Source organism: Phodopus roborovskii, unplaced genomic scaffold, assembly GCF_943737965.1.
Source record: "Phodopus roborovskii unplaced genomic scaffold, PHOROB, whole genome shotgun sequence".
NCBI classification, from domain to species: domain Eukaryota; kingdom Metazoa; phylum Chordata; class Mammalia; order Rodentia; family Cricetidae; genus Phodopus; species Phodopus roborovskii.
This window is the reverse complement of record NW_026125444.1, coordinates 6,285,831-6,302,029: the sequence shown is the minus strand read 5'-3', so window position 1 is coordinate 6,302,029 and position 16,199 is coordinate 6,285,831. Positions and strand designations below refer to the sequence as shown.

The 16,199-nt window shown below is 40.7% G+C and overlaps 1 protein-coding gene across 6 annotated transcripts in view; it reads right to left on the bottom strand.

Moving 5' to 3' along the window:
- The window catches only part of St7 (suppression of tumorigenicity 7), a 228,886-nt gene that overhangs the window by 13,911 nt on the left and 198,776 nt on the right, over nt 1-16,199 (bottom strand). For 5 of the 6 annotated variants that reach the window (XM_051175717.1, XM_051175718.1, XM_051175720.1 and 2 more), the window contains one exon: nt 5,395-5,545. In XM_051175717.1, coding sequence (XP_051031674.1) covers nt 5,395-5,545 — 151 coding nt within the window. Of the gene's footprint in view, nt 1-5,394; nt 5,546-16,199 lie in introns of those variants that run through there. The other variant, XM_051175722.1, reaches the window with a different exon arrangement.

Below are 16,199 nucleotides of genomic sequence, written 5' to 3'. Positions count from 1 at the left end.
GCCAAGCTGCCCTGTACAGGTCAGAGTTCTCTTTAGCTTCCCTCTTTCTGCACTGAACCTACAGTCTTCACCTTCTCCACCAGGCCACACCATGAGTGAAAATGATGATGTATGCTAACAAATAGACCTGCAACTGCTACAATGGAAAATTATCAACAAAATACAAGTTTTATGTTCCACGTCCGAGTGCAGGCAACAGGCGAGGAGGCCACCTGTCTTCCATTAGTCATTTCAGTGCAGACATAAGGAAAAGACAGAGATCAAAGCCTGGCTTTTGATCCATATTCTTTCAACTACAACAGTGAAGTAAACTGTCCTTGAAAAACTCACTTTCCTTTGGTTGGATTTAAGCATGGTTTGTCCTAATTTTGAAGAATGAATTCTAGTGTATTACAGTGAACTTCCTAACTTTCTAGTGACTCCTCTGTTCCTAGAGCCATGAAGGCACTGCTTACACTATCTACCATTATACACAAATACATGTGTAGTTGATTTTAAACATATATGCATAAAACGTGTATGTGGAAAATGTATGTATACACACACACATGCTTCTTACAAAACATTTTCACCTTGGTATCAGCAGACATTAATGCCTGTTCCAAAAGAAGACTTCAATAATTGTTTGCTCAATAGAATATATGCATTCAGAAAAAACACAGAATTTATCTTTAAGAATTTAGATAAAAACCAAACAAGGCTGCAGGAGCCTGTACTATTCTGGAGACTGAAGCAGGATCACTGTAGCTTGTGAGTTTGGGGGCAGCCTTGGCAACACAGGAAGATCCTGACTCTTAAACAAAAACTTTAGGCACCCCAAATTATAGTGTGTTACCAAAACAAAACACATTTAGAATCAGGCTGGTTCTCTGTCTTGCCATATTTAGAGGCTGGTTTTCAGCAACTTCAACCAATAGCCACTTTCTCACAAATACAAATTGCATCCTCAGAGCTGTTTAGGGGCAGAGGCAGGATCAGCTAGAAGTGCAAAAGGTAGCGGCCTTATGAAGGGAAGGTATGGTTGGAGGAAATGCCCTAAGAACCACATCCTACAGTGAGGGCATTTACCATTAGGTTCAAAGAGAATAAATTAGAATCATAATCTCATCCTATGCTTCAACAATGGGCCATTTTCCCCTCTCAAAGAAAACACCCTGCTTAGTCCCCCTCAAAACCCACCTTCAAATCTTATACATTATTTAGTGGATTCTTTGGGGGGCTCCAAAAAGAAAATAAAGAGTTCTGTTTGGTTGGGTAGAAAAATATAGACACAAAGAAAGGCCAAGTGGTTTTTACCCCATGGCATAGCCCTCTTCTGATGTATGGAATGAGAAAATTAAAGTTCACAGCTGTGGTCAACAAACCACCATTCTTTCTAAAATAAATACTGACAAAGTAGAGCCTTGGAAAGACCAAGGTGGGAGGGAGATAAGGATGCATCAGTACTGAATGTAGGTAAAACAGATCTGCCATTTAAAACAGATGCAATAAAGTGCATTACCAGTGCCCCTGAAATGAGACCTTTCTTTCATTTATACGTGGTCTTTGTGTTCAGCTCATACTTGCAGTGGTGCACGTGTGTGAACATAACCAGAGCCAGCAATGTTTAAAACAAACATAATTTCGATAAGGTGGCCGCTGTGCAATAATCCAAGAAACATAAAAATCTTAATAGTTGAAATTCTTCCCCCTTTCTAATTATCTTGACTTTGAGGGACATATTGTGTGATTTTACGGGCCGGGACAGTATTGAATCAAACATTTTGGAAACCTTTGAAATGCTGATGTATTATGTTTGAGGAGTCAAGGGTGTTCCCTTCCCCCCCCCCCCTTAACTACCACATGCTGCAAACACAATCTCTGTTATATATCAGCTAGACTTTGGAGTTTGAAAAAAAGGAGGAGGGCTCCTTAATTGGTGGAAACCCCACTGAATTCTAAAGAATGACTAGTTCTGTAACATAATAAATTCACTGAAAGGGGGAAAACGCCTTCTATTTCTACCTTCAAATGAATAAGAAAGAACCAAGTTTGCTTAGTTTATAAAGATTTCTAAAACACAACTTGGGTAATGATCATTTCTAACATGGAACCGGGAATGGGAAGATCAGGTTCTGTTATCTTCTCTCCTGAGTTCTCTTTCTAATGAAACTGAGAAGTTTGGTGGAGTCAGGCAATGGCCTTACATTTCAGAATGAAGAAAAATGAATGACTTGGAAGAAAACCTCAACTCGGAGGCTGGAGATGTCAAAAGGTGCCACCAAGTGGCACACTGGGGGAAGTGCAGTGTCTTCTATTCAAGCTGCTGGGAGGAGGGCAGTCCGCCATCACTGGAGCTGCAGCAAGTGTGGACCGGAGGTCATCACCATGGGGCATTCATATGACATTCTGTTTCATATGGCGTCACAGTTTCTAAAGTTAGGACAGTAGGTACCACTATCAGTAGCTGAACCAGAATTCTAAGTCTTCTGATTTTAAACACAGCTATGGGGCTGGAGAGAAGGCCCATGGTTTAGAGTACCCTCACAACCCCCAACACACGCACACACAGAACTTAAAAATAATAAAAGTACATCTTTAAAACACAGAGATGTGAACCTCTAATGTAACTGAGACATCACCGATCTAGTAGAAATGTCTGCAGACAAACACTTGAAGCTGCAGTAGTAATTCTTCCTTCTACATTACATAAAAGACCTATAGCTTCTCTAAAATAGGAAGAATGGCTGAAAAGCACTTATCATGAAAGACTTTTCTAAATATGTATATAAGTATACACATATAAGTTCATATACATTTTGTTTATTGAAAACACATGTGAGTTGTACAAAATTTGAAGAGTACCAATTGTGCCATGGGGCAAACCACTGGCCTTTGATTGTGTCTATATTCAACAGTAGCAACTAAAGTTAGGTAAATCCATTTCAGCTTCCTTCGTTTAGACATACGTATCTATTCTTTTATTCCCATTGAAATGTTTGAACCAATATTAAATAATAGCAAAGTTTAATTTTCCCGGATGGGTAATTAAGACCCCATACCCTAGCTTATATGTAGTGATGGAATCTAAATTGTGACCTTCACTGCAGAGAAGAGCATTTGCCTTCTGGCTATCTGGACACAGGCTACAGCTACAAACTCACTGGCCACTCTCCTTCACTGTTCCTTCTGCTGGTGAACAGAGGCGACCATCTCTCTTCTGCCTAAGTTAGAACATCATCAGGACAGCAAGTAAAAAGATACAAATGGAAGGCAAATGAACACCATCCAGGCATGAAAACACGTCTCAAGGTTCCTGGCATTCAGATTTCGTCATGTGCTGCACAGTGAGCATACTCGTAGATCTAAAGTTGATTAGCATGGCTCTCTCTGGAAACTGAATGGCACTGCAACTGATTTGGGCTGCGATGACTATCTTATTTTCACAGGGAATGTTCATCTCTAAGTATCAAATCCCCAGTTGGTGTTTTCTATAGGCATCTGGTTCTCTTGCCTTACTATTTCATATATAAAAATTCACCCCCTTAGTCCCAATAAAGTATTCATTCTATCCATGTAGTTTGAGGTAATTCCTGCCAGTCCTCCTACTCTGCTTGATCTGGCACTTCACCATGTCACTCTGTGTCTCTTGACCCTTTCTGTTGCTTCAGAGAAACTATGTATTGCTGGCTGATTACCAACTTCCCAACAATTTCCAGTTATTATCCAACGGCTTTTAATTGTTTATGGTGATGTCATTCCTAATGCCATTTTTTTTTTTTTATCACCATCTGCTTTGGCCATTTTGGGTCCTTTCCAGTGGCTTGGATCTTATCAGTCAGGTCCAACTGATATGTTTCTACTATTATTCTCAGGGAGCCAACCTATAGGTACGTTTTTAGTTGCTAAGGCAATTGGTCTACTTAGCTTTCACACTAGATGCAATGTCTCGTATTTGATTCTGCTGGGCTCTTAGAAATCTTTCTCACATTTAATTAACATTTTCTTTTGTGTTTTAACAGAGAACCTTATAAGCAATGATCAGCACAAGCTGGAGAAGACTGTGCACAGGGCCACAGTCACTTGAGCGAGCTAGTCTACTGACCAGACACCTGGCTATATTGTTACACTCATCAAGGAGAGTGAGAAGCACTGGCAAGCCCACATCTTTCGAGTTATACACAGGAAATTACATAAAGAAAACATGTTAATTATCTGAGAAAAACATTTCAAAGCCACTACACAAAAAATTTCCAACCACCTTCGAACCTCATCTTTGTGGGCTTACCGCTACCCCCCCCCCCCCCCCCCCCCGCCACCTGTCACTTCCTCAACCAAGCTGGACTCTGGGTCTCGGAAGGGCAGGGACAGGAAGGAACAGGAGCCTGTCAAAGTGCAAACGGGAACAGAAAAGATAAAGAATGAAAGGGATTAAAAAGACTTGTTTGTGAGCCTGATCAGAGTAAGTGTAAACCAGAAAAAAACTCAGAGACTCCAGTACTTTTGGTTTTGATTTTATGTAAGAAATGCTATGTGTTGTGCTTGTTTTTGCTTAAAATGGTATTAGCTGTGTTTTCGTACATGTCATCCAATAACATACATGGGATTGGTTCTTTTTCCTTAATTCACAATCTCCCAACAACCCTACAACTCCACATTTCTTCACAATATTCTTGCTTACACTACTGCCTTGGTTTTCGGGGCTTGCTCACCTGTCACCTGACTCCTACAGTTACCCCTTGGTGTTCTAAGCTCTACCATCTTAAAAATCACCAGACAGCAGGCAAGGGCAGCCATTTACTCCCCTTCACTAGATGAGAATGTCAAGAGCCTACTTTCCTTACACAGAGTGATGGCCACCATAGAGGTCATGCCGGGGCTAATTTATGCCTCCATCTAACAGACATTTATTATTCACATGGGTTAGCATATATCCATAAGACATCAGTGTTCAATGGGCATCACTGTTGTTTTGAAACATATCTGGGGTACGTTTGATTATTCTTACTTGAGTGCAAGGTAACTGTGGCACGTATCCAACTCTACAACCAAGGCTTATAGGAAATGATAAGCAGAGTCCAACACAAGGCCTAAGCCTCAGGCAAAGGTTACTATGATGTCAAGGGGCTGTGCAGAGCTCCAGGGAGGGTGCTCAGAGTGGTACAACACTCCTCTAGAGTACCCAGCGTTACTTAGCTCTTGTATGGAGATACAATTCTAATGTAGAAGTGGCACCACCACAGAAACAGCCCATCTCTGGGGATCTGGAGCATCAACTAATCAACTAACCTGATAATATGACTTACTGCAAACAAAAGCCAGATGTGCAAATTCTCATTGTTCATCATGAACTGTTATGGCATAAACAGCACTTTATGTTCTTAACGTTTAAAGAAAGAAAACAAAATTACTTACTGCCTTCCCACGTACAATGCAGGAGATTCAAAGCCCCTTCTACCCTCTTCCAGTGTGCAAGATGAAAGAAAGCATATGCTATTGCTTCACTGTCTCCTCTCTTCAGGATGTGCTCTGGTGGGAGGATCAAGCTTTTCATTTCTAGCAGATACTGAAATGAAAAAGGCACAAGGCAGATGTGTCAATATGCACTGACTAGGATTTAAGGGAACAGACCAGTTTCCCCGAAACCACCATTCACAAACATTTCTCCACACACGCAGCCTCACTGCTACATTTGATGGCAATTACTGAAACACCCAGAAGTATCCAGTTTGTTGACAGCTGATTAGCTTTGTACTAAATTCCTTCCATGAAGATCAGAGACTTGTAGACTAAAATATTCTACTCCAAGAAATAAATATAGGTTCAAAACAGCAACAGGGAAAATGTAAAAGACATAATAATTTGGTATAACTTTGTAACCACAATGAAAATACATAAAATATACACATGAAATCAAACATGTTATATGTCTGAACAACCTGCACTAAAGAGATTTTGACTTTGAGTAGCACTACCCATATATTTTTTCTATATAGACATATCAAGGAAAATTCATTTCTTGAAAAGGACTGTTGATACAAATGGTGCTGGCACAATTGGATGAGGGTGTGTAGAAGACTGCAGATAGACCCATGTCTGTCGCCATGCACAAAACTCAAGTCCAAATGGATCAAAGACCTCAACATCAATCCAGCCACATTGAACCTCTTAGAAGAGAAAGTAGGAGGTACCCTTGAACAAATTGGTATAGGAGACCGCTTCTTGAACATAACTCCAGGGGCACAGACACTGAAAGAAACAATTAATAAATGGGACCTCTTCAAACTTAGAAGCTTCTGTAAGGCAAAGGACACAGTTGACAAGACCAAACGGCAGCCCACTGACTGGGAAAAGATTTTCACTAATCCTATATCCGACAAAGGGCTGATCTCCAAAATATACAAAGAACTCAAGAAACTAGTCAACAAAACACCAAATAACCCTATTAAAAAATGGGGTACAGAACTGAAGAAAGAATTCTCAATGGAGGAAATCAAAAAGGCTGAAAGACACTTAAGAAAATGCTCCACATCCTTAGCTATCAGGGAAATGCAAATCAAAACAACTTTGAGATACCATCTTACCCCTGCCAGAATGGCTAAAATTAGAAACACCAGTGCTGACTTATGTTGGAGAGGATGTGGAGAAAGGGGAACACTCCTCCACTGCTGGTGGGAGTGCAAACTCATACAGCCATTTTGGAGATCAGTATGGCGGTTCCTCAGGAAAATGGGAATTAGTTTACCACAGGACCCGGCAATCCCCCTCTTAGGCATATACCCAAAGGATTCACATCCATGCAACAAAGACATCTGTTCAACTATGTTCATAGCAGCACTATTTGTAATAGCAAGAACCTGGAAGCAACCTAGATGCCCTTCAATTGAAGAATGGTTAATGAAGATGTGGCACATCTACACAATGGAATACTACTCTGCAGAAAAAAATAATGGTATCTTGAAATTCGCAGGCAAGTGGATGGCACTTGAAGAAACCATCCTGAATGAGGTAACCCAGTCACAAAAAGAGAAACACAGTATGTACTCACTCATATATGGATTTTAGACCTAGATAAAAGGATCACCAGCCTATAATTCACATCACCACAGGAACTAGGATACAAGTTGTATTCTAAGAGATTCATATAAAGTCCCTCACAGAACTGGGAAGGGACAAGTCCCCCAGAGCTCAGGTAAAGTGGGGGAAGACAGCTAATGGAGAGAGAAGTAAGAGAAAATGAGAGGGAGGAGAGGAAGGCATGTGCAACCAGGAGGATTGAGCCTGGTTAGGAATGGAAAATAGGAAAGAGAGAGAGAGAGAGAGAGAGAGAGAGAGAGAGAGAGAGAGAGAGAGAGAGAGAGAGAGAGAGAGAGAGAGACAGAGACAGAGACAGAGACAGAGACAGAGAGAACATAAAAGAGGGAGCCAATATTGGTTTGAAGATAAAGTTGAACACAAAGAAAGGTCGAGGGAACTACAAGACTGCTCCCAACTAACAATCTCAGCTCCCGTGGAAAGGCTATCATAAATGCCCTTTCCGGAGAGTGAGATCAACAACTAACTTCTCCATGGAGTCCTCAACTAATGCCTGTTGAAAACAGGAGCAAACACCCATACATAAACACTGAGTCGAACTAGAACCCAGAAGCAGATGGAGAGGACAAGACCATGCGGTAGAAGTACATAGAGACAGCTTACCTGAACAAGGAGGAGCTAAGGGCCACTAGACTGATAGCTGGGAAGCCAACAGGGGACTGACTCGGACCCCCCTGAATATGGGTCTCAGCCAGAAGGACTAAGCAGTCTAAGAGACCTCAGACAGTGGAGCCAGGATGTATCCCTGGTGCACAAAAGGACTTTGCAAACATATCCCCCATGGAGGGATAACTGCCTTATTCTAGAGATAGGAGAGAACCCTAGTCCCTACTTCACAGGACCTGTCAGATCTACATGACCCCAACTGGATGGCATTCCCCTATATATGGTATTGTGGTGGGGGGTTGGGAGGGGAGGGTGTTTAGAGTGCATGGGAGAGGGCAGAGAGGGCAAAAGGGAGGGAAGGAGGGAGGGAGGGCTGGAGGGGAGGGAGGGAGGGAGGGAGAGGGAACTGGGATCGACATGTAAAATAATAAATTAAAAAAAAAAAAAAAAACGCTTTGACTCCAAAATTTAAGTTGAAGAACAAGTTACTGGGGAAAAGTATTTCTATTTTTGTTTCCACAGAAAATGAAAAGATGTGGATTCCTTCCAGACTAATGTGGTTTGATCACGCCAGACCGCCTGAAACAGAGTACCAGGTGACCCTATATTCCAAACAGCTGGACAAAACAGCCCTACAGACTACAGCTAGGATATCTGAATCTTCTTCGAATCCCCCAAGACAGCGCCCCTTACCAGCAGGAAGTAGTTTGGAAAGAACGACGCCCAAATTCCCAAATATTGTGTATAAATGTTTGTTTTCATTTAATTGGACTTTGTTATATAAAATAAATAAAAATAAATAAATAAATAAAAATAAAAAAGAAAAGGGCTGTTGATAGATGCTTAGCTGTGGGAACAAGGAAGGTGTCAGCGTGTGTGTAGGAAGATCCAGGAGAATTAAATACAGACTCCAAGCTGAAAGGAACTTGTGGATCTTTCCCAGATTGGAGGGACTTGAGGTACTGCCGTGACTGTATATCTCTTCATTCATACTCTATACAAAGGATCTGGGTTATGGGGCAAGAACAGGTGTCACTCTCCTGGAACTAAGAGAGGTCTAAATGTCCACTTTCATGCCTTTGTATTTCCTGTAGGATAGTCAGGCACACTTATTACAGTTTCCCGGCACTCCATCCTTCACTATCTTCCTGCTATAATCCATCCACAAATACATCATGTGCACACATCGCCACCACCGCACCACACTACCACTAACTATCAGTGTCATGGGCAACAAACGGTAGACCTTACAGTGATACATTTATTAACATGATACAAATACAAAAAAAATGCTATAACATATAATTTTTAATGTAAAAAAGAGCGGTCTGGTTTCTTTCTGTCCCAGAAATTTGTGAGAGAAGAAAATGTAGACGAGTTCTCATACAACAATAAAGGCCAGAACAGAGCTATTGCTGTTTCACCGTCCTCTAGCAAGAATTTACCCATTCGTGTGCCAATACCTGCCTTTAAGCTGCTCCCATGGGCAGCACACTCAGGGTCAAGGTACATGGCCAAGCAGGAGCCAGGAGGACATATGTGGGGGATTTGGCTCTGAGACAGAAAGGTGTTCCAAAGTTTGGGTCTGATTTTCCACATGCTCTCCAAGCCACTGGCCTTAGTACAAGAAGAGAACAGAGAGGGGAAAGAGGCTCTCAGAGAACAGCAAAAAGAGGAGTCACCCCTCTCGTAGGGCTGAAAGAGACAGCCCTCCTGGACAGAAGCTGTTGGCGCATGGACCTCTTTCCTGGAAAGTTTGTTACTGAGATGGTGACTCTTTGAACAGGAATCCCCAAGAACTTTTGGTCGTTTCCTTTTTGTGATCCCACAAGCTACCGATTTCTTCCTATTATTGTCTTAAACCAGTGTAAGACAAAACTCGTCTGGGAAAAGTAATGCTATCAATCCAACTAGCACTATGGTTATAATAAGAAAACATAAATCTGGGTGGTGGTGGGGCATACTTTCAGTTCCAGCACTCAGGAAACAGAGGCAGGTGGATTTCTGAGTTTGAGGCCAGCCTTGTCTACAGCGTGAGTTCCAGGACAGCCAGAGCTGTCACACACAGAAGCCATCTCAAAAAAACAAACAAAATTAAATTAACTGTAATATAAATACAAAAGGCGTATTTTGCACTCAGACATAGCTGGTTATCCTCTTGTGACTCTGTTACCTTAACAGAGTTCATTGTGATTTACATAATGCCAGTAATAATCTTATAAGCTCCCAAGGCTATGAATCACCAGGAAGATCTAGGAGTAATACAGTGCTATGGACTATACTGTTTTAGAGTAAGGAAGCATAGGAAGACCATTTTGCTGCCATCAGTAATCAAAAATCTTATCTAATGAGAGCCTCAGAATAAGATCTTTACCTGATATTTTAGAAAATATTCATAAATACCCTTCTAATTCATCAATTTCTAAACTGAGGAAAGTGCCATATGAATCTTGAAATAAACCAAATGTGAATAAACTGGTTTAATCAACCCAAGCAGAATGAAATCTCTTTCAGGTTGCAGAGAACCAGATGGTGGTGAGGGAAAAGTGTAAACTACTTTCCCTTTTATTTCTATGAGTAGGAAAAGATCTTAAAGCTGCATCATTACACGTGTTCCCTATTTGTGGGTCAAAAGCAAGCTAGCATATAAGGCAGAGAAAACATGGGTAGAGGGTCCAGAGAATTACAAACTGCCTGTCAATTGCCCTATCTGGTGGTTTATGTGGTTACTTAAAATTAAACAACATAAAATTCAGTTTGATTCTCGTCTCCATGTTTCAAATCCTCAAGTGCTACATGTGGCTAATTTTACTACTGCAATGGGAATTTTAGAGATTACTCCCATTATTATAGAATATTCTTTTGAACAGAGATGCTGTAGCCAGGGGCTTATAGTCTACAAACACCTAGACCAATCTTAAGATAGAACTCGTGCCTAGTATTATTATCAGGGCAAAGAACTTGGGACTAGACATAGGTCATAGGCCTTGGGGTGAACCTACTACTTTTATCTTACCAAATAGACATAGTATTAAATTGAATCATAATGATTTATCTTTAACCCAATGAATTCATGCATCTCTCAACCCTCAACAGACAATCTTCTTTTATCAGTAATGGCAATTCTGAATTGCCACAATTGGCCAACATGCAAACTCACAATTGGCCAACATGTAAAGAACAAGAGACTGCCATAAATGTGACATCTACATTATACCTCCTCCCAAAGCACAGGCACAATCAAAGGAGCAGCAGAAAGATTATAAAACCAAAGGCAATACATGACTACAAGGAAACAGTGTTTCCAGAACATGCCAGGGCAGTTGGACATATGAACTCACAACAGTTGTAAACACACAAAAGTAGCACAAGATCACGCCAGACAAAAATCCCAACAGAGAGGAGGAGGTGATCATGAAGTCTCATCTTTAGCTCTGAAACTACTGGGAATTGATGACTGATAGGAAAAGGAGAGTTAGTTTTCTTCAAGGAGTGGCTCCTGAAAGGGGATCCATGCTTCAGTAGATGTTTCTGGACCCATATACCTACTGACAGCGGGGAAGAAAAACAAACAAACAGACATGATGTTGGGAGAAGATAATGGTAGGAGGAGGTGAGAAAGGAATGTGGAGCACAGGGAATGGGAGTGACTTTGATTAAACCTCATTGTATAAAACTCAATAAACATGGAGAAGTTGAGCTGGTGCCAACCTAGAGCCTACCCTCCTAATGACTAGTGTTCATGGTATTGGAAGGTTCTCTATACACCACTAGAAGATAAAGGTAACCATCAACCCAGCTACCGATTCTTCAATCTACAATGATGACCTGTCTGCATGATACACTGGTGCAATTGTGGCACAAAAGTTGTTGGAGTAACCAACCACTGTCTAACTGTATTTAAAGGTCCACTCCATGAGATGGGACCCATTACAGACACTGCTCATGTGGCCAAGAATTAGAGAATAGATTGGCTGTGGACCTACAGGAAAATCAAATACTACTGTTATGGTAAAGGAATTTATCAATAAAAAAGACTTCTAGTTAACATTCTGTTATTCTCATAGATCATCATCCTGCTCAGCTGTTATCAGAGAAGCTTCCTCCAGCCCCTGATGAAAACAAACAGAGAGTCCCACAGCTGGACAATGTGAAGAGAATGAGAGATCTTGGACCACTCAGCCATAAATGTTATGTCTTCATCAAATCCTTCCCCTCAGATTTCAGACAACTTGCAGAAGAGGGGTTGAAAGATTGTAAGAGCCAATGGGGTTGGAGGACTCCAAGGAAACGAGGGTTTCTAGAAAACAACAAGGCTGACACACATAGGAACTCACAAAGTGTAGGGAAGCACACAAAGGGCCTGCACAGGTCTAAGCCAGATGGGGCCCCACTGCTGAGATACTGAAATGTACACAAATTCCCATCCTTAACCCAGAGGCTATCTCCAATTAACAACCACTTTCAGAAGAAAAAAATTAGTTTTCTCCAATGTAGCCTCACTGAGTATTACAAACTCAGTATTAAAAGTAGACCTGTGCTCAGATGACCAACATAAAACAAAGTCAATGTTAATTTCGGAGGGTTTTTGACTCCTTAACTGCCTTATCTATGCAGTTTTTGACCTTACAGACCCTTTGCTTATATATAATAACTTCCAATTTTCTGTTTTTACGGGATGTCTGTGTATGAGCATGTGTATCTCTGCATCTGAATGTGTTTCTGATACTTTCTCTTTTCTCATTTTTGCTTTCTATTGTTTTTTCCTTATCACTTTTGCCTATTTGTATTCTAATGAGAAAGAAAAGAAACGGGTGTGGATTTGGGTAGATGGGGGCATGGGAAGGAACTTGGAGGAATTGTTTGAGAGAGGAGAAATTCTGATCAGACTATATCATATGAAAAAATCTGTTTCCAATGTAGATTAAAATTATATTAAAATTACATTGTATGTATGTATGGAATTCTCAAACAGTAAGAGAACAATCTATGGATACCCATGGAAGGAGCATATACTCACTGAAAATGAGCATACATTATAATTAAAACTATAACAAATATAATACAAACTTTGATTTAAATCATTGTTGACCACTAGAACTTCTACATGCACTTGGAAAGTGATAGTAATGGTAGTGAGACAGACAGCTTCAGATGGCAAACTGAGTGCAATGCATGCATGTGGCTTCAAGGACATCATCCATAGCCCAGTATGTAGGCTGTGAGGTGACATTTAGTTCCCCTCTAAGCTCTGTCTGACCCTGATGTATGTATATGTAACCCCTTAGTTACACAAGTCCCTTTCTCAGCTCACTCACAAAATCTTCAGGAACATGAACCTTGCCAACTTTATGCAAATTTCTTACCACTCCCTTTCAAGCACCTTGCACGTATATATGCTAACTTAAATTCAACTCTTACATTCAAAGAACACTCCCAATGTGGACACTCCTGACCTGGTCAATCTAATGAGGTCAACAAGAACTCACCTAAGAGAATTAGCTCTGCCTTCTCACTGCGTCTACTTTATGGCAGGAATAGGTTATGTCTATAAAGGAGATTTATAGCCCTTTAGAGTTCCAAACAGAATGTTGGCTATAACCAACCGATGAAGGCTAATAACAACAATGTGCTATGTTTGGGGCCAAGCTTTAAATGGCTGGTGATATCAGGTCTCAACATGTGCAACATTTAAATTAGAAAGGCATGGAACAACATTTCACATCCCACTTGTCAAGAGAAAAATAAATGGAAGAGGGCAGATCCCTATCCACAAGTATGCAGAAATCAATTAGGCTAACTGCACTTTGCAAATCAGAGAACACGCTCTGCCTGTCTGCATTAGCGACTTGGCTTCTGTTAGCTAAGTCAGCATTCTGTGCTATCTTGCCTGCATCCTACCTCTAACTTCCTTCCCAGATTCTCAACCACATTAGCTGAAGAACAGTGCTTCTAAAGGTTTCGGAAGCAACTTTTCAAAGTCAATTTGTGTCAGAATTGCGCTCCTTATGCCTAATACATTAGCACGTAAAGCCACAGCGTACACAGAGAAGCAGAAGGCCCTGGAGTTGAGGAGTGGTGCCTGTTCCTGCATGGAGAATAGGATGGTTCATTTATGAGGAAAACCACCTAGATTCTACTCCAAGGGACAGACTGCCATGGTATAAAACTCCACAGTAACCTGAGGAAAAATGACTCCCCAGTTATCCTTCACATAGATATTAATGCAAAGGAATAACTTGTTCACATTTCTAGGATGTGTAATACCAAAAATACCATGAATCATATGAAAACCATCAATAAAAATACATGCATAAATAAAATATGAAAAACAGGGTAATTAAACTACAGCAAATTTAGGTAGTAGCCATCAATTACTCTCCAAAGCCCAAGAGTAAAAGAATATTTATTCTCGTTGAAAATCTTATATACTACAAAATGAAAAAGTCTGTTGTGCTATATATAACAGATTATTTTTACAATAAAATGTTTGTTTGGGAATTAAAGAGCATTGGAAAATGACAGAATAAAAGTTAAGAGTAGTTAAATAGTTATTATTGTGGGAGATAAATTTCTTCGTGATATAATTCCTAGATTTTCTGTAATAAACATTATTATTTTCATATATATATGGATAAACAGTTAAGAGCGCTTACTGCTCTTGCAGGGGACCTCAATTTGGCTCCCAGAGCCCATTTTGTGGCTCACAACCACCTGCAACTCTAATTTCAGGGGAACTGATGCCATCTTGTGGCCTGTGCCAGCTCCTGCAGGCACATGCTGCACATAAACATATGTACACATAAATAAATAAGTGAATAAATCTGAGGAACAGAGGAGCTCAAGGGGCAAAAGGGAAGGGTAGAAATGGTGTAAATACAGTATATTCATATATGAAATTCTCCTAAAATAAAATGCATACTTAGATTAAAAAAAAAAAACGAAAAAAACCTAGTGACATTTGGAATAAAAGCAATATATGCTGAAGTTCATTGATGACTGCTCCTTGGACTCAATGTCAATATAATAGGATTAAATAGCACAAGTAACTGGTCCATTCAGCTAGCAATGTCATGAGAAGAAGGTGTCTATCCATACCAGGGATCCTGTGTTGCTTCCTCCTACCTGCCTTAATGAACTACTGGTTAGAGTCCTACTCTGCCTCACTGCTATGACCTTGGGTATGGTATCTAACTGATTTGCGGTTCAGTTTGTTCATCTATAAAAACTGAACAGGAAAAACATGTTATTGGTGCTAAAGTTAGAAATGACATATGATAATATAAAAAGCATTTACAAAGTACCCATGCACATGTGTTCACTGAACAGCAGATCATTTTACTTGTTAGTAAAAGAAGAAATGCTCATGCTATTGTAAAGGTGAGTTCTGCTTTATGGGGGGGGGATCTACACATAACTGAGTCAGTCTCTAGGTGAAACACATGTGAAGTTTTATCATAGTAGCAAATCTGTGAGGAAAACCGGCTACTGCAGCACCAATCGACCAACAGGAATAAGCATGAAGCAAGACTGAATATAAGTGGACCCCGATCTACAGTCACAGGTACCTGCTTCTCCCTGCTTTGCTTACCTACTCACCAGTGACTTTGCTTCATCTGAAACATTTGCAAATCCCACACTATATCCAAAGGAAACATGTGAGAGGGCTAAAGTAGGTGTTGGGACAGAGATGGCCACACCCATGATGTTTTGCAGGTTCATAGACATGGGAGTAGCCACAGATTATCTGAAGACATAAATGGACACACAGTACTCCAAGAACAGACAGGACTATGTAAAGGGGCAAGAAGAGATATAAGAACACACATACTGTATCTCAAACACACAGATCTTGTATTATGCATAGTGTGCCCCAAAGACAAAGATATTCAAGGGCCCCAAATTTACCCCACGGGCATAAATGTGGATAACATTATGCCTCTACCTTGCTCCTTGATCCTCCATAACCTTTGTATAGAGGAGAAGGAAGCAGACAAAGATAAAGCATAGGCAAAGAAATTAGAACACATTTAACAAGGAAATAAACAGACTGAGCTGAGGATGGGGTGATGTCAGTGAAATTAAGTGAGCATGATTTTGCCCTACAAACATAGATGGGGAGACACCTGGGCTAGAAGCAAGGCTAGACCATGGTCCCGAAACATCATGGGGACTAGGTAGTACTTATGGTCTGGTGAAGTGTGAGTACTCTCATAAGTGTAACCACCTACATGAACACCTGACAAGCAAACCCTGGAGATGCCTAGGGAAACAGGAGGCTCAGCAGGCTTGGTAGCTTGCCCAAGGCTGCACAAGTTGCATAGGATAGCAGTTGCATTTAGAATCCAGCCTTTCTGCTGCTATTCAAGGAAGGGACACAAGGTAAGTCCACTCAAGACATCCTCCAGTGTGCCCTTGATCATGGAACCTTGATCATGGAACAGTTACTCTGGTTTTCTAACTTTTCAGACACAGAATAAACCTGGGGAATGTGGTGTGCGACCTGAAAGAGGTCTGAA